The sequence below is a fragment of the Paramisgurnus dabryanus genome, chromosome 17 (genome assembly GCF_030506205.2).
Source record: "Paramisgurnus dabryanus chromosome 17, PD_genome_1.1, whole genome shotgun sequence".
Lineage (NCBI taxonomy): Eukaryota > Metazoa > Chordata > Actinopteri > Cypriniformes > Cobitidae > Paramisgurnus > Paramisgurnus dabryanus.
Genome location: NC_133353.1, coordinates 23,571,046 through 23,596,550, shown reverse-complemented (window position 1 = coordinate 23,596,550; position 25,505 = coordinate 23,571,046). Strand labels below are relative to the sequence as shown.

Sequence of the window (25,505 nt, the reverse complement as noted above, 5' to 3'; positions counted from 1 at the left end):
TGATCAAAGATAACACAAGTAAACACAATATGGCATTTTTAAATGAAGTTTTTTTTATAAAGGGAAAACAAAGTGCAAACCCACATGGCCCTGTGTAAAAAAGTCTTTGCCCCCTGTTAAAACATAACTTAAAGGGATAGATCACCTTAAAATTCATCCTCATGTTGTTTTAAACCTGTATGAATTTCTTTTTTCTGATGAACACAAAAGAAGATATTTTAAGAAATGATGGTAAACACACAGCAGATGGTGACCATTGACTTCCATATTAGGAAATAATTATTCGATAAATGATGGTAAGCACACAGTTGTTGGTACCCATCAAATTCCATTATATTTTTACTATGGAAGTCAATGGCCACTATCTGCTGTGTGTTTACCATCATTTCTCAAAATATCTTCTTTTTTCTTTAACACTGCATTTGAGAAAAGAACATCATACCAGCAGTAAAATATGGTGGTGGTGGTAGTGTGATGGTGTGGGGCTGTTTTGCTGCTTCAGGACCTGTAAGACTTGCTGTGATAAAAGGAATCATAAATTCTGCTGTCTACCAAAAAACCTGAAGGAGAATGTCCGGCCATCTGTTCGTGACCTCAAGCTGAAGCAAACTTGGGTTCTACAGAAGAACAATGATCCAAAACACACCAGCAAGTCCACCTCTGAATGGCTGAAGAAAAACAAAATGAAGACTTTGGAGTGTCCTAGTCAAAGTCCTGACCTCAATCCTATTGAGATGCTGTGGCATGACCTTAAAAAGGTGGTTCATGCTTGAAAACCTTTCAATGTGGCTGAATTACAACATTTCTGCATAGATGAGTGGACCAAAATTCCCCAGACTCATTGCAAGTTATTGCAAACCCTTGATTGCAATTGTTGCTGCTAAGGCTATTATTTCCTTCATAATAAAACCTTCATTTAAAAACTGCATGTTGTGTGTACTTGTGTTATCTTTGATTAATATTTAAATTTGTTAGTGTGTCAAACATGCAAAAAAATCAGGAAGGGAGCCAACACTTTTTTACACCACTGTAGATTAACAATATCTCAATTGTGATGTGATTTTTTTGGTATTCGACAACAGGTCGTCAGGAGACCATTTAGAGCAGGATGAAGAGCAGCAACTACTTGGCCAGTCTAGATGGGGACTGTCTAAATCTTCCGCCAGTGGACTGGGTTACGACGACTGGTGCCAGAGAAGGAGGTCAGATGGGTATGAGGTTTAGGGACAAAGACTCGCAATGAATGTACATGCAAATAACACAGTTTATGAGTCAAACAACTTTAAGTTAATATGAAAATCCCAACCAACAACTTTATTTGAGAACCTTTTTCCCCAATATCAACAATATTTTAGTAGAAATACTAAAGTTTAGTTGTAGTTACACCCACTTCAATCCATTGAAAAATTAGTGCACTTGAAAAAGTTTTACTTTTATATTCTTAAATATGATTGGGGTTCAACCATGAAGTATTTTAAAGGTGGTGTGTGTAAATTTTAGTGCCATCTAGCAAATTGCAACAGCTCACACCTTCATTTCAAAACGCATGTGGTAGCTGTCACACAACAACGTTGTTAGGTCTTTATACACCACTGATAATATAGTTATGTATATTATACTGCATTTCTGTCAAGAGATCCTTCTAAAAGTTACACATTGCACCTTTAACAATGGAAATACACATTGGTTGTATTCTGGACACTTAAAATTCTAGTTGCCCTTTAATTCAAATAATATAGCTAGCATAACAGGTTGCTACAGTACTTAAGGTCAAGCTTTATAACCCAGGTAAAAATATTACGTGTTTAAATTTCAAGCAAATACAACTTTTTAGGAAAATTAATGTAGTTAAAAAATTGAAGTGTAAAGCACAGGTCTGATGTTATGCCACTATAAGCTTGTCGTTTGTTCACAAACTGTCTTCTAATAGAAAATGCACTGTTTCTGTAAAAAATACAAATGTAGCAAATACCTGTTTGGTTTTTAATAGTGGTGCTAGTATGAGATGAATATACTTTCTCTGCTTAAGTTAGTCAACCTCATTTGAAATGTATAAGAGGACAATTTCGTTTTGTTATAAAACCCGCAGCTAATGAAAGATGTATAGATGTCATTAAGTGTTCATATATTCATTTGCCAGGGAATTTGACAAAAGGTTATATTTGGAGCGAAATCACTTACCTGTACAATCTTTTTTGGCAGAAGTATGAGATAGTTTTGAGAATGGGGTATACTTTATTAAGGAAAACTTTTAAACTGATTTGCATGTGATGTTTTCAGTTTAACATATGTCAAGCTCCTTAATTGCAATTTTGTCTCTGTATGATTACAACAGTAGCACTTATAGTACACTAATCTTTGGCAGTACTGTAAAACTATTTAGACAAAAGTAAAATACTTTGAATTGAGTATGTAGCAAAGTCCATAGTCAGACATACTCACATACATTTGAAATGTAGCTGTAAATGGGAAGAAAAAGAAAAAGAATGGGAATTTTTTATGTATTTAAAGGTTACTCATATGCATGAATCTTTTTAACCAACAGAGTGGAGATACAGGGTATTGCTTTGGGTTGATAGTGGTACATAGTTTAGAAAAAAATGTCTTCTATGAAGGACATGCACTTGTTTGGGTACACCAGGGGTACCCAAAGTAGCTCCAAACCTAATCAAACACCCAAAGCATCTAATTAAGGTCTTACTAAGCATACTAGAAACTTCTAGGCAGGTGTGCTGAGGCAAGTTGGATCTAATCTTTGCAGGACACTGGCCCTCCATGACTTTGGGTACCCATGGGGTAGACCCTTTATTAGGTCCTGAGGGTGCCAAAACGCTAGATAGATGCTTCAAAACTTATTTATGCTGATGTGGAGTTGTTCAGATGCAGGGTAGAACTCACCCACAGTACCTTACTGTGCATGCACACCACTAGCAACTATGTAGCTGTGTGTTGCTAGTCTTCTTCAATGAGGTCGTTAGGAGGCGTTCCTAGTAACAACTATAAACAAATGAGTAATCGTCCTCTCAGTAAATAAAGAAAGATGCATGATGTAAACTCTGCTGCTTTACTCTCATTAGTTGTTGCTTTCTAATGTCGCTTGTCATTTGCATAAAGTTAAACTGTTGTTGCATATCTGGACACACCCACTTCCTATCGCCAATGGTTGTCTGAATCGCCAAGCTTTCATTGAAATCAATAAGATCGCTCCGCCGTTGCTAGTCGCTGGCGATGTGCACGCAGCTTTACTGTGCGTTCAAACCAGACGCGGTAGAGGTGGCAAAAACGCACTATTCACGCGTAGTTGGACACTTGAACATTTTGAGTTTACTCGCTTCATTCGCGCGTGAAATTCTAGTAATTCGAGACATTCACGTGGCAATTGGCTTCATTAGAGGGGCTTCTACGACAGATTTTTTAACTTGCGCGTTTCCCCTGGCAACGCTCAATTTGTTCCGCCCCGTTTGCGCCGTGCCTTCCGCGTGTTTCGGGCATTCCGCGCAGCACCATTTGCGCTTACCGCACCACAGGATGCCTATTCGTGTCTTTGCATTGACTTAACATGTAAATCACTCGCACTTGCCACCTCTTCCGCGTCTGGTGTGAATGCACCATTATTAAGTCTTCACATGAAAAAAGTTATAGCCAGTAAGGGGCATGTATTAACATTTCAGCTCAGTCTAAATATTAAGTTTAAAGGAATGGTTCACTCAAAAATGAAAAGAAAAATTCTGCTCTTTTATACAATGGAAGTGAATGTTGATTAATCTACCAAGATTTACAACAACCTAGTTGCAACAACCTAAATTTCAGTATCTAATGTAAAAAAGAGAGAAACTTAAGACATTCAAACTTCTCTTGTCTTGTTTTATAGAAAATAAGAACGTTTTAAGGCATAATAAATAAATTTCATAATCAATCAATTACATTTTTGGGTGAACTAATCCTTTAATTTTTTGTATCAGTTGCATGTGACTAGCTAACTATTATCTTTTGGCTTTATGTGCAATGTTGGCACATTTGCACATATATTTTAAGAGCCCAATATACCTGTTCATTTGAGCCAAAATGGCACTTTTAGTTATCATAGTTATGCCTATACAAAATGCGAAGATGAAAAAAGACTGTAAAGGCATTTCATCCACTTCATTACTGCTCAATTATGACACTGTGATTAAAATCTACCTTTGTGGTTTTTTCATCACTAGTAAAAAGGTTACTTGATGCAAAAATGAAAATGTTGTCATCATTTACTCTCTTTCATGTCATTCAAACCCCTGATTACTTTTTATTTGTATGTTTTGCCTTGAATTTTTGTTTGGAATGGAAGTGGATGGTGGACTTTCATAAAATAATGGATTTTTCAAAACCTGTTATGCCTTCATGAAACTTGGAATATACGCCATGAGTGGAATTGTGTTTTTAAAGGGGACAGAGAATGAAAAACCATTTTTACCTTGTCTTTGTTGAATAATGGTAGTCTACCCGCATTCACGAACATACAAAAAGTGCTAAACATCTCAGTCTCATAGAAATTCCTCTTTTAGAAATGTCAGCCAGAAAACGACCCAATCTGAAAAACTGATGCTTATGACATCACTGCCCCTCCACTTTAAAATAATTGGCTGCATTTTTTGAGTGGCAGCAAAGTCAGCCAATTAGTAATGAGATTGCAAGTTAAGCCAGTAGGGGGAGCCAAATAGGTGCAAAACCACTTGTTTAAAATCCCCCACCCTAATAGAGCTATCTGAGAGAGGTTTTTAGGAAGCTTCTAAGGCATCACAGACCCAAACAAAAAAAATTTTGTCTACATGTCACATCACAGAACAACGATAAATACCCCGTTCAATCATTCTATGTCACCTTTAAAGAACCTTTTCCGTTATTTTGAAGCAGTGTAGCAGCTGTCACCATCCACTTCTACTGTAAACAACAACTACAAAAACACTTAAAAAACTCCAAAAAAACCTAAGGAAACCATAAGGGGTTTAAACGACCTGAGGGTAAGTAAATAATGACAAACAGGGCTTGACAGTGTGACTTTTACGACTGTTAATTTTTTGTGTGCCTGTGAGAACTTTTTTAGCCGCTGCTTGTTTATCGCAAAGTTGCATTACTCCACAGTCCTTCCAGAATTTTTTTTTTTGTGATTGTTGTGGGCAAAAATCCTTGATCTTGCGGCAAGTTTTCTAGAAAAATGTGTTGGAATATGCAGGATATTTATGCAATTTTATGCGATGAAATTGCGGGAACTTCCAAAAATTGCAGGGAACTTGCAAAAACTGTTTGCTTTTGCAGCTTTTCAATGATGTTCACATCACATTCCCATAACAACAGGGGACATGGCTGCGCTTGTGTGAAGTAAACGCAACATTTTTCAACTTTCTGCCAAGATATATCTGATTTTTGCTACGAAAATACGGTCGCATAATCACGTTTTTCTCGAGGGACTAAGTTTATGCTGAATTTAAATACATTTAGAAGCAAAACTACTACAGAAAATTTTGAGTTTAAAGCTCACATAACACGCCCAACTGCTTTTTTGACACTTTGCCATTGTTTAGCATGAGGAAACAACTCTATAACTGTGTTAATAAGTCAGAATGCATGAAATACCATTGAACCATCCCTTTAAAAACATTAATAAATTTTATCTTCGTTAGTGTTGTTTTTATGTTTATGTTACAAAAGGCTAAATAAACGTATGCAAACTTTGCAGTACCCAGCCACATTCTTGACAATGTGTTTCAAAGTGAAACAGGGTAGCAAAAGCTGTTTTTGCGAAATATACCTAAAATTAACATTTTTAAAATATTACATTTGGTTTATCACAATATGTTCCTGAAATTTGTTTGAATAGCTGCCTACTTCTACACATTTGTATTGTGGCACATTAATGTTTTAGGATTTCAGTTGTTTTTGTAATTAGGAGCACACATGTGCACCCAAAAAATAAACGTAAATGTATAAATGTAGGCATCGAGCCCTGACAAAATTCTCATGTTGTCTGAACTATTCCTTTAAGTTATGTTAATTTAGAAAGGAGTCGTTTTATGTAGTGCTGTGTGAGCATGAGGTTGTTGACCTCCATCAGTATTTTATTGTGAGTGAGCATGCTATAATGCTTTAACCAGTGGCTTGTGCAATATGTGACAGTATTTTCATGATAGGAGGAAAAACAAAAAATATTGTACAGGAGAAATTTGAAAATTCAAAAGCACCATAAGATAAAACGTGTTACAGTGGGGCACAACCTAATTCACATTAGGCTTTGAATCGTATCTTGTACAGTATATAAGTTTGTCAAGATATTTAATAAAAAGTTAGTTTTGCAAACTGATTAAAATATAAAGATGAAAGAAAGTACCAAAAATTAAATGCATGACGTTATTGATGCAGTTTGATTATTTTACTATAGCTGTAACAACCAGTTAAGTCTTGGACAATTATTTCATTATTTCATGTACAGTTTCTTCTGTGAATTAGGTTGGGCCCTTGAAATGTAGGAATGCCATTATAGATGTGACAATCAGAAGTAGATCCAAGTTAAATGACTTAAATGTTTTAATTTCATTGTTTAGTTTGTTCCTGATGATAGTATCAGGGATTATTTGAGATAATGTTTAATGTTGTGAAATGTTGGTTTATGTTTAAATGTAAAAAAAAAACGATTTTGTTTTCTTTAGACTTAATGTTTGTGCCTTTCTCTTGGAACGTTGTTATCTGTATTACATTTGTGATACTGTGAGATTTTCAGTCTCACATGAACCTTGCTGCTCCATGTGATATCCTTAATAATAGAAATGAGATTAGAAGTGATCATTAAAGATTGATCTGTTAATGCTTTGCCTGTTATTCATCTCTTTGTGGCAACTGCAGCATTATTAAAATCAGAATGATCAGTCGTGTAGTCAGTACCACTGTGATTTCTTTCTGTTATGGGCCCATATTTACAAAGCATCTTTAGGCTAAAAGTAGCTTCTATCCTGTTGATTTAAATTAAAATAATATCTTAAAGGGGACATTTCTCAAACTTTTTTTAAGATGTAAAATAATTCTTTGGTGTCCCCAGAGTACATTTGTGAAGTTTTAGCTCAAAATAGCATATAGATCATTTATTAAAGCATGTTAAAATTGCCACTTTGTAGGTATGATAAAAAATTTACCGTTTTGGGTGTGTCTTTTTAAATGCAAATGAGCTTATCTCTGCACTAAATGGCAGTGCCGTGGTTGGATAGTGCAGATTAAGAGGCAGTATTATCCCCTTCTGACATCACAAGGGGAGCCAAATTTCAATTACCTATTTTTTTTTCACATGCTTGCAGAGACTTTGTCACTGAGATGTTATGTTTCAAATTTTCTAGGTTGATAGAAGCACTGGGGACCCAATTGTAGCACTTAAACAAAAAAAAATTAAAAAGTCAGATTTTCATGATATATCCCCTGGAAAAAAATAATGGGCCTGTCAGTCCTATTTTAAGTACTCCAAAAGGTTTGCTGTAAGAGTTTTTCACAAAGTGTTTTAGCGCTAAACGTAGCTCCTAAATCTGTAAAAGTTAGGAGTAGTCAAGAGGACCCCTAATTTTCACTATAAGACCAAATCACAAAGAAACCGTTCCCTTCTTTTCATTTACAAGTTGGGCAAGGAGAAGAAGTTACAGGTGTTTTTAAATCAAGTTTGGTTTTCTTTTACCTTTGCATGTCTTAATATCATCTATGATTATTCTGGTCTGTTCATTGAAAGCTTATACACTCTTTATAAAAATAAATGTGCTACACCTTTGACTTTCAGTTTCACAAAAGGTTTTTTGTAGTGGGAAACTTTTTTAACTATAAAAATGCTAGAAAGAAATAATTTTTCTGTAGCACATTTGAAAAGTTTAGGCATATCTGATAATTGTTTATAAAATGCAGACGCATAAGAGGCTGTAAATTAGATTAAGATTTTATTTTAAAATCTTTATTTGAATATGGCATCATGATAATACTTCTAGGGGCGGTTTCCCAGACAGGGATTAGCTTAAGCCAGGAAACCAAAACATTTGTTATTTTCGATGAGGTATTTGTTTAAGAGTTCAGTTTCAGTAGTCAGACCATTAAACAAACAAAAACCGGAAGTTCGGACCAGACACGTAATTGCGTCACCGCACGTGCATCCAATGAAACGGTCTATACCTATGATTAAATTACTCACAGAGACCCTTCTCCTATCAGCCAATCACTGTGGCCATAGTTAGTAATCTTAAAGGCGGAGTCCACGATGTTTGAAAAACGGTTTGGAACAGGAGACGGGCCGACTACCAAAACACACTTATAGCCAATCAAATCAAATCAAATGCCGGGTTGCGTATGTGTGGGGAGGGTCTATCAACAGAAGGTCCAGATTCTATAGGGGTAGGGGCGTGTTTGTTTAGGTGATTTCAAATATCAACATTGGCTTTCAAACATCATGGACTCCGCCTTTAATGGCATCATCCACAGCAAAAAGGTCAACCCAGACTTTTCTCTTAGCTTAAGATTTCTACCAATTCCTTAGAAAAGTCAGCAGCATTGTGAATAGGTTTTAGGAGAAAACTCTTAGCTAAGAACTTTGACTGCTATTCAAGAGAATTCTTAGTGGTACGATAAAATATTTTATGAATACGGGTCCAGTTTTATACATGGCAATCTAATATGTCCAGTAATCCTGAGGTACAACCACTAGAGGGTATCCTTGTTTCAAATGATCATTCAAAAATAACTTCAATAAATAATTAATTCACCAATACATTTCATCATTTTCTCTCTCTCTCCATCCCAGATGTACATGTTGAACACAAACAAATAATTTTGTACTAGAATGACAAAATAATTGTACCTTATATGGGGATCATCATGGTGAAGATAGATACATACATTGCATATTCATAGCAACATAGAGTTTAGCCAATGATTGTATTTTAATATGAAATTAAAATAATTGCAAAGATGTAAAAAATAACAGGTAGACAATTCATCACTTGTTAAATCTAAAGGGATAGTTCACCCAAAAATGAATTCTGTCGTCATTTACTCACTCTCATGTTGTTGCAAACCTGTATTAATGTCTTTTTTCTGGGCCATATTCACAAAGAATTTTACCGGCTAAAAGTAGCTCCTATCTGGCGAATTTAGGAACAACTCCTAAAATAATGGGTGTGTCACTCCTAACTTTAGGATTCCTAATTTGTTTCACTAAGAGTAATTCACATAGCATTTTAGCCCTTAAAGTAACACTTAAGTCTGGGACAGCTTAAAAGAAGTCGAGAGGACTCCTAACTCACTAAGACCTATTCACAAAGGATTGTAAAATGGCCGCGCGACACAGTGTGTTGGAGACACAGAGTTGTTACAAAGATACTGCCTTAACCACGAGGGAATACTGATTGTTGTGCATCTTGTGAGGGATGCAATGACAGTGCCAACTAATCACAACAACCAAATCAGTGCCGAATTTCCCTTTTATTATGTTTCTTTTTCCAGCACCAACTGGGCAAGCAGCAGTAACTGATCCTGCTTTCTTTTCTGTTTTGGCGAGTTCATAATCCACCGTAATTTAACTATTACATTAGGCTACTGCAATAGGAGCAACATTTTCTTGCTTTAAGTAGTCTATTTAGGCGAATAGGATGTCAATTAACAAAGCAAGTGTTAATGCAAGTGTCGTTTTTCATTGTTACTGTATGCAATTGGCAGTTTTCATTAGGGTATTAGGCTACCTTGATTTAATTGAATTGAATTCACGACTCTCTCTTTCTCTCTCTCTCTCTCTCTCTCTCTCTCTCTCTCTCTCTTCTCTCTCTCTCTCTCTCTCTCTCTCTCTCTCTCTCTCTCTCTCTCTCACTCTCTTTCTCTCTCTGCCTTTTTAGAATTACACTTCACTGGGGCCTGCACAAACATGTCATTATATATGCATTTCGATGACATTGCTATAATTATTTTGTGTAGGACAATTCCATGATTTGGTGCGTCTCTGTATTATGTTCCGCATGATGGACCTGTCATCTACAACCCATCACCGTGATCATTGCGAGGAAGCTCGTGCATGAGAATTGACTTCATCATCCATAGCAACGAAAACTCACTCTTAGTTTAGGAGTTGTCATTTTTCCTTACTAAGAGTAGGTCTGAAAGGCGTTGTGAATAACTTTTAAGAGAAAACTCCTAGCTAAAATCTTTAGGAGTACTCATAGTGGTAAGATAAAATTCTTTGAGAATACGGCCCCTGATGAACAAAAAGGAAGATATTTTGAGAAATGTTTGTAATCAAACCAATCAAAGTCCCATTCACTTCCATAGTATTCTTTATTCTAACTATGGGAGTGAATGGGGCTTTGATTGGTTTGGTTTATAGACTGTAAAAAATATGTATGTAGTGTTCGTGACGTCACCCATAAGTTTGTAAAAAGCTTTTTTGAAGCTTAAAGTAGGCGGTGCCTGCCGCCGCCATCTTGGTGTAAAGAGGCGGGATGTGGGTGAAGCTGAGGTGACTGGTTGCTGAAATCACGCCCGCCTAGCTCGACTCTAGTGACAGCAGTGGCTGTTTAACCGTCACTCAATTGGCCACGCCCTTAATTATGCAGAACTTTAAAGGTGGTCGCACCTCGGACGCGCAGCTCAGCGCCGCACCATTCTAAAAAAATCAAACACATTGTTTTCCATGAGTATACGCACACCGGCGCCGACAGGTAGCGCCAGTCCACGGTGCCCAGCTATGACTCAGGAAGTTGCTGAAATCCCTGTTGCGCCACAGAGCACCACTCACATAGTTTAACATTAAATAATATCATATTTGTCCCAAATCATTAACGATTAGCGATTAACATTGGCTGCTAAAGTATATTTAGCATTTTGAAGTAGATGCTATCTGACTAAGCTCAATTTACTTAATGTGCACCTCGGTTTACGATTCGATGCGTCGCTGAGCTGTGCACCCGGTGTGCGGCACCCTTAAGGCTTAATATAATTTAAACAGATGATTGACAAAAAAATTCACCCCCTCACAGTTGTCATGAAGGGAAAAATTAGCTATATAGACTAAAAACACACATTATTTTCTACTGTAAAGTTGGGCATTTTAACATGGAGGTCTATGGGAATCCCAGCCTCTAGGTGCCTGTCAATGAGTTGCAGTTTAAGCCACTTTTGAATTGGCTTCATCTGAGAGATCGGAAGTTTGCCCATTGGTTTGGTTACAAACATTTTGTAAAATATCTTTCTTCATGTTCATCAGAACAAAGAAATCTATACAGGTTTGTAAAAACATGAGAGTAAATAAATAATGACAGATTTTTCATTTTTGGGTGAACTATCCCTTTAAAAGATTAAACTGGTTGTGCTAAATTCAAAATATTTTTTTATTATCACAAGCACAAGCGTTTGAATATCTTATATGTGAACTTGGATGTTTTTAAGTTTAAATCGGTGCCATTACTTCTTGAGCATGTCAAAGATTTATGTTATATTTAACTTGAGAAATGATGAGATAACTCTCAAAGGGGAACATTTCAATATGTTATGTTTGGGACAGTATGACTTATCTCATAAATAAATAAAACTTCCCCTTGTACATCAGTAAAGATGTTCTCACTCAAAGAATGCTACAGTGGTCTGTAGTGTACAAAACTTGGGGACCAAACACGCAAAGGCAGACAGTTCAGAGAGCTGGCTCAGAGTCAGGAAAACAAACCTCAAGAAGAGGAAATACACATTAACCCGAGAGTATTGAGTTATGGCCAAAGAGCAAAGACCACTCAGCTACATTAAACAAAGATGTCTTTTAAACTGAGACAAGAGAGCAAAAAAAGACAAGAGTTTGTAAATAGTCTCATCTAATCTAATTATATTAGGAGCATAATATTTTTCACTTTCATTTCAATCTTACTCAGTCAATATTTTTCAAGGTTATATTATCTTTTAAAAACTGCAGTACCTTGATACATCTGAATATATGTATTTAGTTATTAAGGAAATTGGGAAGCGGTTTTAAAATGTAAAAGCGAAACAAAAAAAACAAAATGTAGAACAATAAAGGTTCAGCCAATAAAGGCTAATCTCTGATTGTTCGAGTTATGCTGAAGAAAGTTGAATGAATGTGACTGAGTGAATAAGACTATATATTATTAGAAAGCACATTTGAATCAATCCGTTTATTAATGTTTTTGGTGTGAATTTAGATGACATAGAGCGTCCTTGTGATGTCATCAACAAGTGTTTTTCACAGTCATATTGCGTGTGTGTGTGTATGTGTTGTCTTACAACCTCATAGGACTGTAGTAGGCGGTGGTGTTGCATCCTGTTACATGGCTTTTATCTGTTCATAGATGATCTGTTGTTATGTGTGCCAGTGAATAAGACGAAGTGTACAGGAATAACTACATGACTACAGATGACTAAACTGTCCACATGTCTATTTTTCTATAAATATGTATTTTAAAGCAATGTCATGTAAACGTGTTTATGAGTCATTATTAGTTAAGCAACAGCCAGCATCTCAGTGCTAATGAAATCACTGGTTTGTCATCCACAGTTGCTATAGTAATAAGTCGATTCAAAGATTTCTGTGCAAAAGATGATGTTAAATCTGATTTGTGAAACATTACCTGATCCACAACAAATTGCCACTGTGGAGTAAATGAAAAAGTTAACATTAAAATCTAATAATTGTTTTAAAAGACATGCTGGCATAATAATGTGTAAGGAATAATTAATGATAAGGCTGTTGAATTATTTGAAAATAATGCATGCCTAAGGCTTCACATCGTGCCGTTACACCGCGGGTGTGCATTATTTTTAAAGATTTTCTCCTTAAAATTAGAGACAGTCTCATTCCCGTGGTTTCAATCGCCATGGTTTCCATCATCTCAAACATAACCAATCTTATCAACACAGGTGAACGTGTGTATCAGTTCGAGTCATAGATATAATGTTTGGATGCTGATATTATCACAGCACTACTGTTTCAGCTCTGCTTCTGTGCTTCTCACACCAGTGGCGAGGCTACATAAGGGCCAGGGTGGCACTGGCCCACTCAGTCAGAAGAGACCAAATATTTTTGTGGAAAAGCATAAGCAATCATGCATACATAATAGTCTCTTTAATAATAATCGCTCAAATATGCATCATTCAGAAATAAATAGCTATTTATATAGAAAGTTTATCATTTGCATGTGCAAATGTTAACATTCAAGCCATTTTAAATTATTTGAGCGCAAGAAGATGTTAAAGTGAGCACATTCTCAAATGGACACTCATAAGTGCACACACAGAGACACGCATTTCAAAAAGCAAGCAAACACAGAATCTCTCTGCGCTTGACAGGACACATACACACAAAATTATCTCGAGATACTACAGTCTTGGCAAGTATTCTCTTAAAAATTTCAGTTATGTCTTAAAGTGAACAGAAACAGTTCAGAAAGAAATCAGTCTGTTTATGGATCCGTGCTTATTCGGTCTTAAACATAAACAGATTTCCTGAGGGTACTGCCACTTTGTGTCTTTAACCTCATTCACACAGCACTTTGGTCCCAGAAAATACCTGTGAAATTGGCAGACAGGCTTCTGTGTGAACGCAAATATGTCCTGTAAATGTTCTGGGATCGCTCCCGGAAAGAGGACCTAGTAGCATTCCCATAACATTCTAGGAAAGCCCTTTGTGTGAACAAGACGCAGAAACAATGCCGTAGGGGCGTGCCATGAGGACGCGTGTGTTATTGCAACAATGAAGCTTTAGCTCTTTAAAACGGGGGTTTTAAATGCACATTGACAATCATGATTGTAAACTGGAATGTAGAAGTAATCAGGGAGCTCGTCAGTGTCTGCTTTGTAGCTGAGATCATGCACAAGTATTCCAGAACGGCCCGTCACATGCTTCTTTATAGTCTTATCATTAACAAAAATGCACGCGACTGGTTTCTTAAGAGAGAAATAACTGATAATTAGCAAACTTCAGACGCTGTGGAAAAATGCCTACCAAGTGCAAGACTTTTAATATGTCACATTTCTGTAGGCATGTGTGTGAACACGGACAGATTCCAGAAAATCATTGGCAGTGTGAATGAACCAAAAATCAAACAATCCCAGACTATTCCCGGGAGCATTTTTCATGTATTTTCTGTAATGTCCGTGTGAAGAGGGCTATTATGACAGAAGACAAAAGAAAAATCCCTTCTGTAACTTTTAAAGGGGACATTCCAAGCCCCTGTTTACAAGTTGTAAAATAAGTCTCTGATGTCCCCAGAGTGCGTATGTTAAGTTTAAGCTCAAAATAGCCTACACCATGTCAAAATAGGCACTCTCTGGGTGTGAGCAAAAATACACAGTTTTGTGTTTTTATCCCTTTAAATCCCAATGATATGGTACTCGCAGCTCGCTTTCCAGAGGTGGGCCGAGTCTCAAGAGCACGTGCTGCAGACAGTATAGAGCTTTTCACACAGACATTACAGAAAATACACGGGAAATGCATACAAGATTTGTCTGGGATAGTTTGATTTTTGGTTCAATCATACTGCCAATGATTTGCCCGAATATGTGTGTGCGTTCACACAGATACCGTAAATGTCCCGGAAAGACACGTGATGTATTTAAAGTTTTAAAAGAGGTCCACTCAGTTTAAAATTTGGCCTTGCCGCTGGCTCACACATGCAGGGTGAGTGATGTAACCTGCAATGGCGGCCGGTGACTTCTTTTTTCGAGGGTGCTCGATGCAAAGTTCGTCACAACATGTATGTAGCCCATAATGTGTGTGGTTCCGTTTTCAAAATATGTGTTCTGCGCTAAGAGAGAATGTGTGTGCATCATGTGTTTTTTCAAAATAAGTGCCTGTTGCAGACGCGTCTAAAAGGTTTATGATAAAAGAGACACTCGCGTTTGCCAGATACTCGCATAATCTCATGCGTAATCAGAGTTTACTGTTAAGGGAGTGTATTTTGTGAACGTCTCTTTTATTGTAAACGATTTTGACGCGTGTCCAGCAGGCACTTATTTAGACAAAACACGTGATGCACACAGGATCTCTCAAGCGCAGAACACATATTTTGAAAAAAGGAACGACACACACACGACACTCCGAACACTTATTTTGAATTAGCGCCCCTCGGATGAGCAGTCATGAGCTGCCACTGGTAACCTGTTAACTTCAACGCTGATGATCAGATTAATGCTGCAAACGCGCAGTTCGCATATGCTTTGTGTGAAACCAAACTTAGCAGTTATGTGTCTGAAACTGCCAAATGAATCATTTACACTTAAAAAAATGCTGGGGTGTTTTTAACCCAGGGCTGGGTGACTATTGGACAGAACACATTGGTGGGTTAAAATGACCCAAATAATAGGTTGTTTTGATCCATTATTTGGGTAATTTTAACCCAGCAATGTGTTCTGTCCAATAGTTACCCAGCCCTGGGTTAAAAACCACCCAGAATTTTTTAGAGTGCATTTACATATATGTCTATGGTGCAAGGTGGTGCGAAAGAGTGGAGGCGAGGAATAAATTGCATATTCATATCTTTGGTCTGAGCTGTGAGATTGAGTGGAGGGGCGGGGACTAATTTGCATATTCATAATTCTGCGTATACTAAATGAGGCAAGAGTGTATAGTTACATACAAGCTGTTTTAAAACATGAAGAAATCACTGTGACAGGTAAAACTTTTACCCTATCATGATGCTTAAAGATGCGTTTTAAATGATACAATTTTTGACTAAAGGATACTTTAAAACTAACTTCACTATTTCTTATCATCATGAGCAGGGGCGCCGTAAGGGGGGGAAAAGTTAGGACGATTCTAAGGGCCTATGAACTTTTGAGGGCCCCAGCCAAGGACTGTGCCGCAAACGCCACCCCCTTAAACTGAGCCCTCTTAGCTCCGCCCCGTCTTTACTCTGCGTGTTAGCGCCGTCTCCAATCCACGGTCTCACAGTGCGCGTGAACTTCACACGAGAGCAAGGTGTGTGTATTTACTGCTATTTGCTATGATATCTGCATATGTGCGCTTCCTTACTATAAATGCAGTTTACACAATGTGACGCTGGAGCAATACAATGCAGTTTTCTTTCCATTGTAAAGTCTTCGCTCTGTTCACCTCAGTTTAAAAATAAACAAGGTGATTTACGTTCCCTGTTTTATGTTATGATTCTAACGCGAAGTCAGCCCTTATAAGCTGTTTTAATTAACGTGGCCCGTATAAGATAATTAACATAAACTAGAAATGCGATCGGAAATGCGAATGTTTTGTAACACAATATGCCAAGGAAGGATTTTTATGCAGTCGTGAATCGAGTTGATTGTGATAAAATGCAACTAAGGCTAAACTAGTCCAGTTATGTATATTAAAGCTTCTCACCTTGCAACAGGTTTAAGAAATCAATGGAAATCTATGTTGTAATCTGCTATAGTTGTCATTCATTTTATTCTAAGTCCCGTTGATTAAAAAACAGTCTGAAGAATCATTTAATAACAGTATAGCTGTTTTCTCAAGTTCACAGTTTCAATCATCTGTCGTTATTTTTGCTTTACTGAGGCTGCTGGTGTTCTTTACCTTATAAATAATGCTAATAATTATAATACAGGCTTTGGTCAAGCATTTTTGACCCAGTCTTATAAGGTAACTGTATAGAAAAGATGCATTGTTGTTGTTCGCCATTTTTAAATGTTACAATGTCATTGGTGTGTGTAACAGCTCAAGTATACAGTATGTCACTGAGACTGCCTGTGAAAATCAGACTAAAGCCTCAAATCTTATTGTGAGATAAAAAGCATCACAGTTTAATTTCAAGCATTAATTTCACTTTGATTTCAATCGCTGACATGACATTACTCAGTCAATATTAAAGATATCAAGTTTATATTTTCACAAAATGTTCTTTACATTATGTAGGATGAATTTATGTGGGAAACAGTAAATCACAAAGAAATACTTCAGCTGGGTTTTCACAGGCATGGTCACATTTATCTTTAATCTTTAAGAACGTTGCATTTTCTCTGAATATTCGATGAATGTACTGTATTTTTCAATTAAATTTACATTGCACAATAAATTATCTTAGCTGCAGACATTTTAGGTATCTATAAATACTGACAACTGTGGTCAAAACAATAGCAAAATAAATAGTTCTGTATTATTAAATTACAAACAAAGATTTTGAATAGCTACAGTAGGTTGGATTGTATGTTTGGTGCGAAATGGGTATGGTGGGGGCCTGACCCCCTATTCTTTCATAGGGCCCAAAATTGCTAGCGGCGCCCCTGATCATGAGCATGAAATCTTACAGTAGGTGGGCAGAGCCATTTTTGAAGGGGACTCCAATAAAACAGCCAAAATTGTACTTTGGCAGGGATGGGCAGTATTTTTGATACATGTATTTCAAATACGTATTTCAAATACAAAATAGTATTTTGTAATTTGTATTTGATAGAGTTGATAAAAATGCCTTCATATTTTATATCAAAATTGTTCTGTATGTTTAAAATACTGTAAAATACTTTGTAAGAAGTTTACATGATGACATCATAGAAATGCGATAAAATTCAGATTAAACTTCTGGATACATTTAAAATTTCTGGCTACAATTCTAAACATATTGATCATTTAATAATTGTTAAAATTATAAAATGTTTGTTTTCAACTGCTAAATTGGTGTCCAATGATTTGATAAATAAATAATTGATTGCTGACTGAGTATTGTACCCCTAGTTGAAGTAGCTGTTTATAGGATCATGATATTTTGGTTTGCATACCATTGCATTGCATATTATATTTATGATAACAATCAAATGATTGATTATTAGAAACTAGTTGCTTTGAATACAGGTGCCAACAGTTGTCTTCTTGACATGTTTGTTAGTGTTGCTAATCAGATTTTTACATGACTCAATCAGAGTCAATGTAATGGTGAAGCAATAGATCAAATAGTCCAACTGATGGAAGATTTATGAAGAAATGTCATTCTCCCTTCCTTGTAAACATAATTTTTTTTAGTATTTTTAAAATGTTGTGGCTGCTGTACTTTGTAGTTTATTTTGATGCTCTTAAAACTAAGGTATTTGGTATTTAATTGTAAAATACATTTTGATGTATCTTTGCCCAACCCTGCTTGTAGAGGGATATGTGTACAACCCTCAGATGCGGGGCCTGTCCCCCCTGCCATTTTTGCAACTTGCTACTTTTAAACTAAAGTTGTTAACAGTAAATTTCAAGTTTACATTTTAAATTAATGTTTCAATTAATAATTGACGAAAAAAGTATGCAAATACATTTTGTTGTAATTTTAAACAGTTCAGAAATATTTTGTCTGTATAAGCTAAAATTTTATTTTTCAGAAATATTTTGGTGAAATAAATGATATTGGGTTTACTATTTTGTTTGCTGTCAAGTAAGTTTTGGGTCACTGCAATCCTAAAACAGGAAATGTGAACTTTAATAATAGCATTGCGAAGTTATTATAGCACCAGGATTTAAAGTGAGGATTTTCATTGTCTGCATACGCAGCCCGTACTACTTTGACGTAGATCACGAGTGGTGGCGAAAGACCGAAGTGTTATTGCCTCGTGTAAAGCAAGCGCGTGTGGGAGTTGTAGTAAGTCAGTTTACGTGTTTTTTTCTTTCACTCTGTCCACATAAAATCCTTGCGAAGGCATTTTCAATCACACACAGCGACTTTAGTTAACGCCAAAACATAAACGCACAAGCATCTTAAGTACTTTATTTTGAAGAATCGTTGAATTGTCACTGTGGAACAACTACGTTTCCCACAATCCTCCGAGTGACGTATAGTCGTGTTGACATTGCGTACGTGTGAAGCTGATGCCTGTATAATGGGCGCGAATGACATGATGATCGTAATGAACATGTAACGTTATTTCTTAAGGCTTCTCTGCAGTTTCAGAAGTGGTTTTGATTTTGATGTCCCAAATGATAAATGAATACTTTAGTGGTATTTACGGCTGCATTTGATATAGCAGAGAAGAGGAGAGCGTGAATTTTGAAGTCGAGAGGACGCGGGACATGATGCCACGAGACAACATGACTTCCACTGTCCAGAAAATCGCTAGACAGGCGCTGACGACCTTCCGCAACCCATCTTTATTGGGAGAGCACAATAAAAAGTTTTTGGAAAATCAAAGTAAGCTGAAAAGCCTCATGGCGGAGGTAAGAGCGGCTGATTTGAGGATCGTTCCCCGCAGTATCGAAAGCGCCCCGAGTACTTCACGCGTCGCTCCTCCAGTCACGTACATGCACGTCTATGAGACCGACTCGTTCAGCATGGGCGTGTTTCTGTTAAAAACAGGTGCTTCTATACCTCTTCATGATCATCCAGGAATGTATGGCATGCTTAAAGTAATCTACGGAAAGGTCCGAATTAGCTGTTTCGACAGGTTGGATAAACCCAGAGACGGTGACAGTAGTGTGCAGTTCAACCCTCCGTTAATGCCCTTACAGAGAAGCTCTCTGCGACCCACAGTGCTGAAATCAGTGGGGGAATACACGGAAGAGAGCGACCCGTGTGTGCTGTCACCTCAGACGGACAATATCCATCAAATAGACGCTGTGGACGGACCAACCGCATTCATTGACATCTTGGCACCGCCGTATGACCCGGATGATGGTAGAGACTGTCACTACTATAAAATCTTACATGCCCATTCTGAAGCTGCTGATAAAAACAACCAAGCACAGGAACAGGGTGACTTATGGCTTATGGAAATACCACAGCCTAGTGAATTCTGGTGTGGTGGTGAACCTTACCCAGGGCCTAAAGTGTCCCTTTGAAGAAACTGATAGTAAGCACGTGATGATTAAAGACATTTCATGTTTTTGTCTTTGCCTTATGGACAGGCCTTCATTAATTGGAGTGTGTTGTATTTGAAATGCATCTTGACCTGTTGTACAACACTTTTGCACAGTTGCACCTGTGCTTAGCTGCTGTCATTGAACACAGACTTTTACAGCCAGTGACCTTGTTGAGGGATTATTTTGTCCGGTTCACTGGTTTCACTAGTTCACTGGTGTAATTTGTATAGGTTGTGATTTGATTTGTATTTAAATAGGTACCGTATACAGCATTGGATAATTTCCTTAACACTTCTAACAATTATTCAAATGAAACATTTACCTGAGCACTTATTGCTTTTAAAACTTTAAAATATGCAAAATGTTATATTTAATAACTGCATTCTGTTATGTAGAATGCATAATAAAACTTAAGACAATGACTTGTGTTTTTCATTATAAGTCTGGTTTGTTAAAATGGACAATGCATATAACAATAGTATGGCATGCTTAGATTCCTTCGAACAGTATTTCTCAACCAAGAGGGTGGAATCCATTTGGGGGCATCACGATTAACTTGATTATTTAAAATAAGGTAAATTGGTGAGAGATTGTTAAAGGGAAGCCTTATTTTTGTGGACAGTGGGGAGCCTTGAGATCTGCTAATGGGCGCAATTGTTGTCAAACGAGGACCTCTGGTGGTATGCTTCCGTTATGCTGTGTTTTATCAAAAAGCCAATTTTTCCCAAATAAACGCACCACATGATTAGCATTGTTTTATTCAGACACATAAACGGCGATGATATCAATAAAAAGAGAACTCATGGAGCTATGTAAACAACTTGGATACCTCAGTGTAGTAACATGCAATTATGCATCACATGACAAGTAGTTGTGATGGCACAATTGCTTTGCAAAAACTTAGAAAACTATGCTTTACCAATGTTTAGCTTAACGGACGTTTCTATTCTTCTGCATACTACAACAAAATACATTCAACGTTAAAAAAGTCTTAAGCTGCCTTCAAACAAAACAGAGCGAGAGTTTGAACCACGTAACAAACGATTCAGCAGTTCACATCGCCGTCCCATCGGCGTTTGAGTTGTGTGGGGGATTTGACACCTTCTTATCTTTCTGTCTCTGATGGATTTTTGTGTGCCGCCTCCGTTCGTCGCTCCTCGCGAACTTCCTCCCGCAGAAATCACAGGAGAAGGGCTTTTCGCCCGTGTGCGTGCGGATGTGAGTCGTCAGGTGGTCGCTCCGACTGAAGCTGCGCATGCAGATGCGGCACTGAAACGGTTTGTGTCCGGTGTGGATGCGGACGTGTCGCGTGAGCTCATCCGAGCGAGAGAATCTCCGGTCGCATCCCTCAGCCGGGCAGGGATACGGGCGCTCGTGGACGGGGGTTTTGCACGGTCGGTTTGGGTATTTCCGCGGCCGCAATATCGGCCTGAGTGGGATGTTCTGGGGATTGGCGTCTATCGGTGGCCTTGACCCGTCTACCGGACACCCCAGTGTAAAATTTCTGATTGTGTTCAATGGAGTCAGAGGTGGGGGGACTCGAATAGATTCCAAAGAGCATGAAAATGGCTTGATGTCCTGAAACATAGCCATGTCCCTTTGACTGTTACTGGCTTGATAAAACCCCCCATATTCAGGAATGATAGAAAACAGCGTCCCGTGACTCCCATCTATAGTTGACTTTGGAGTCGAGTAGGACGGGGTGGCGTATGTTAAGGGGCACGCGGTGGTCGACAAATAGGCCGAATGGTCTTGGTACCCATCGGCGCTACAGGTGTAAGGGGGAGGAGATGTGTACATGTGCTCCATGTTGGCAAGTGTTTGGCTTGTTTTGGAGCAGCCCGGCGTAAGGTCTGTTGGAGCTGGAGAGCTCGTGGAGAATGATCCGGAGGAAGATGGTCTGTCTTGTACTCCTGCACTGACAAAGTTGATTATTCCCTCTTGATTCCAACTTCCGTGCGCGTCGATGGAAATTTTTCCTGTGTAGGCGACAGGCGCGCTGTGCGGGGAGAACCTGCTTGACTCTGCAAGGTCAAGGCTCTGTTTCTCAGCGCTGAAACTGTCGGTGCTCAAGCCACCTGATAAAAGAAAAGAAAAGCAGACGTTTCTACTTTGTTTGTTTCTGTTCATCTCACTGTGTTTAACCTTTTATATAAAAACTTTTTAGTCTCTGCAACAAAAATATATTGAACATCTCCATCGTTATTTAATGAAGTTGATTTTTAACAAACGTTAAACAAACTGATGTTTTATATAGAATAGGTTATTACAATGATAGCCTACCATTAAGTCGTTTTTTATGTGCTTTTCAGCAAAATAATATAAGTGAAACAAATATGAAGCAGTGTTCCTGTAGCTCATCTGGTAACTTTGCGGTAGCATGGCAAATGAAGCTTGTTTGATTCCTATGGAACGCATAGGCTCCTGAAAAATTGTATGAATGCGCTAAGTCGCTTTGAATAAAACGTCACCAACTATTAATGCATTGAAAAGTGACAAAACATCACAAAAGAGAATCAAACCATTCTATAGCCCATTTAAATTAATGCATAACATTTTAACATGTGATAGAACAAATAAAGCGAACAAAATATTTAAGTTAAAATACCTATATTTTACTACAACAAAGTTTAAATATAATAAGAATATAATTTTTGTCTGGAGGATAGAATTCCCAAAACTAGTTTTTGAACTAGATAACCAAATGAGCCTGTGTGACAACTATCCCACTTTTCTTAGGTCAAGCATTTATACTAATTTCTTACCTCCGGACGCTTCACTAAACGGTTCACAGACCCCATGTACATCAGAGAAACCTGTAGACAGTGATGTGGGGATCTCATCCAGCCCATAGACGTTTAATGGCAGAGAGCGCATGAAATCATTCAGCGACGTCGTGATTTTATCCCCAGTGTTAGCTGTTGCTGTCATATTGTCTGTCGGAAATGACCAGGCTGAATTTTCTTAAATTGTTCACAGAGATGTTTTGATGCTGTACAAATGCGTTTCCGCGCTTTAGTTCACCTGCGTGATCATCTTAAACGCGCGCACCGGTCTTTCAGATCTAATGTGCGAGCCATCAGCTCCCTTCATATGTCTGCTGGCCAATAAGTGAAACTTTATGTCGTAATATGCATTTAAGAGGAGCCCGTCAATGCCCCGTGACGTCACTGACCATACAAGGACAGAACTGTAAAAAAAATCGGGTTGGGCTGTTTTTTTTGGCTCGTGGCCGTATGACGACACGGTGTTGTCCATAAAAACACATTTGAAAGAGAGTTATGAGTTTGACATAACCCGTCAAATTTCAGAAATATGACTGACATGCAGAACTTAATGGATTTCAGGACGGTAATAATTATTTGTGTACTTTTCTGTTGTATGTTGTATTAACTATTATCAGGAATTCCGGTTTGCTCGCACCCCATATATGGATGTCATCCGGTAGTCTCGAACACGCCCTATTTGACTTATATGGAACTCATCCGGGAAACCCCACACGGAAAATAAGCATCCACCCCGAGCGTACATCCCACAGAGGGACCGCAATAAAAGTCAATTCAGGAAAGTGAAATTTGAATATGTTGGAAAGTTATCTATATTGAAAAGTGTTAAGGAAATATATTTGTTAATATACAGAGCTTTATTTACCTCATGTAACAGACTAACACTATTGCGGTAAAACTAAATTTAAATTAAGTTTGACAAATTGGTCAAGTCGGATAACGTAGCCTATTTTTATATGCATCATTGTAAACACCCATATATATATATATATTTATATATATATATATATATATATATATATATATATATATATATATATATATATATATATATATATATATATATATATATATATATATATATATATATATTTATTTATATATTTATTTCAGATTTCACTTATTGTTTTAAACATATTTATGGATGTCTTTATACACTTATTATTAAGGTCTTATTCCCGTATGTTTTCTAGTAGGATTGACACTAACTCCATCCTCAGCTCTTCATCATCTCCTTCGTCACTTCTTGTTTTTCTGACACCATGATCTATTTTCATCTATGGCCGCATGAGCAACAGAGCATTTGCTGTGTGTGCAAGCGAAGCCTAATTCATATCCACCCACACTGTGGAACAGCCCTTCTCCACGGAGTCCTAGTGAAAGTGGAGCCTCTTTGAATAGATATGCATCTGCCCTCGTACTTCTGTACCGACACCCCCAGCCTGCTTCCCTTTTCTCTATTCCCATTCACACTCGCCCACTTGCACAGGCACTGCATGCTGACTGAGCTTCTGTGCATCCCACATTACAGTTTATACAAACTGTACTCTCAAGTTTGATCTCATATAAAAGCCATTTGATTGTTCAGTTTGTACAGTATGACACTGCGCATGCTCTTGGCATAGAGTAATTTTGCTTTTGGCAGATGCATTTAAAGAAACTTAAGGTGCATTTATGGCACAGTATAAGTTTACCAACCTGTGTGTTCCCTGGGAATCAAACCAATTGCCTGTGTTGTTTCTAGCAGAATGCTTAACATTGAATGGAATAGTTCACAACTGTGGATACTTTATCACCTAAGAGAATAAAAGTAAAAACAACCATAATAGATTCATTAATACAACCGAATTTATTCATTCATCAAATTATTTCTTAATTTTTTGCTTGAATATCTCTTTGCCATTTTTTGAATCATAAAGATCTTTGGAGTTGAGTAAACAACACCAGGGTTTTATTTAAAGGGATAGTTTACCATAAAATGAAAATTCTTTCACCATTTACTCATCCTCATGTTGTTGTAAACCTGTGTGAATTTCTTTTTTCTGATGAACAAAGAAGAAGATATTTTGAGAAAAGATGGTTTACACACAGCTGATAGTAGCCATTGACGTCCATAATAGGAATATAAAAATATGATGGAATTTAATGGGTACCGTCAGCTGTGTGCTTACCATCATTTATTAAAATATTTTCTTCATCATTTATCACAATACTTCCCAAATTTTTTTTTCTACTATGGAAGTCAATGGTCACCATCTGCTGTGTGTTTACCATCATTTCTCAAAATATCTTCTTTTGTGTTCATCAGAAAAAATAAATTCACACAGATTTACAACAACATGAGGATGAGTAAATGATGACAGAATTTTCATTTTAAGGTGAACTATCCCTTTAACGGTGTATTTAGATAAGGTGGGTTTTAACTTCATCCAATAAGAGTTACAAACTACTAAAACTGATCATACTGTCAGTGCAATCATCATTTATATATTCAGTAATAAACCCGTCATGTTATTTCCTTTCCTGTCACCTCAGATCTGACAGCTCTGATAATGTGCCTGATCTGAAAAATGTCAACACCACATCAATTCTTCATCATCTTAAAGCCTTTAGACTTTTACCGGCAGCCTGTCGTTCAGATTATCAGATTAAGTACCAGTGTAAAATCTCTTGCCTTCTAGTTTAATAACAACAGTAAATTTGCCATTACCGAAGCACATTATTATGATTTATGAGTTAAGGTGTTGTGTCTTGTTTCTTATTGAAAGCCAAACATCTATTCATTCTCAAAATCATTGGGGGCAGTGCAAATGTTCACGTCCTTTGTCTTACGCCTACAGGCACAAAAATGTCTTGCGATTGTGTCAGTGTTGCTAGTCACCAGGAAAAGTTAATTGTAGCTTTGGAAGACA

At 37.3% G+C, this 25,505-nt stretch overlaps 3 protein-coding genes across 5 annotated transcripts in view; 2 read left to right on the top strand and 1 right to left on the bottom strand.

Annotated features, from left to right (window-relative positions):
• Positions 1-25,505, top strand: part of znf365 (zinc finger protein 365) — a 34,962-nt gene that overhangs the window by 5,440 nt on the left and 4,017 nt on the right. For 2 of the 3 annotated variants that reach the window (XM_065288589.1, XM_065288587.1), the window contains one exon: positions 1,083-6,907. In XM_065288589.1, the coding sequence (XP_065144661.1) occupies positions 1,083-1,224 (142 nt within the window). In that variant the 3' untranslated portion in view covers positions 1,225-6,907. Of the gene's footprint in view, positions 1-1,082; positions 6,908-25,505 lie in introns of those variants that run through there. The other variant, XM_065288588.1, reaches the window with a different exon arrangement.
• On the top strand, positions 18,790-20,229 carry adob (2-aminoethanethiol (cysteamine) dioxygenase b). The gene has a single exon (XM_065288586.1). It carries the CDS (start codon positions 19,022-19,024, stop codon positions 19,784-19,786), a length of 765 nt encoding a protein of 254 aa, XP_065144658.1. The 5' UTR covers positions 18,790-19,021; the 3' UTR covers positions 19,787-20,229.
• egr2a (early growth response 2a) lies at positions 20,492-22,938 on the bottom strand. Its single transcript, XM_065288585.2, has 2 exons — positions 22,573-22,938; positions 20,492-21,885 (listed from the first exon to the last, which is right to left on the bottom strand). The coding sequence occupies exons 1-2, from the start codon at positions 22,736-22,738 to the stop codon at positions 20,861-20,863; spliced, it is 1,191 nt and encodes a 396-aa protein (XP_065144657.1). The 5' UTR covers positions 22,739-22,938; the 3' UTR covers positions 20,492-20,860.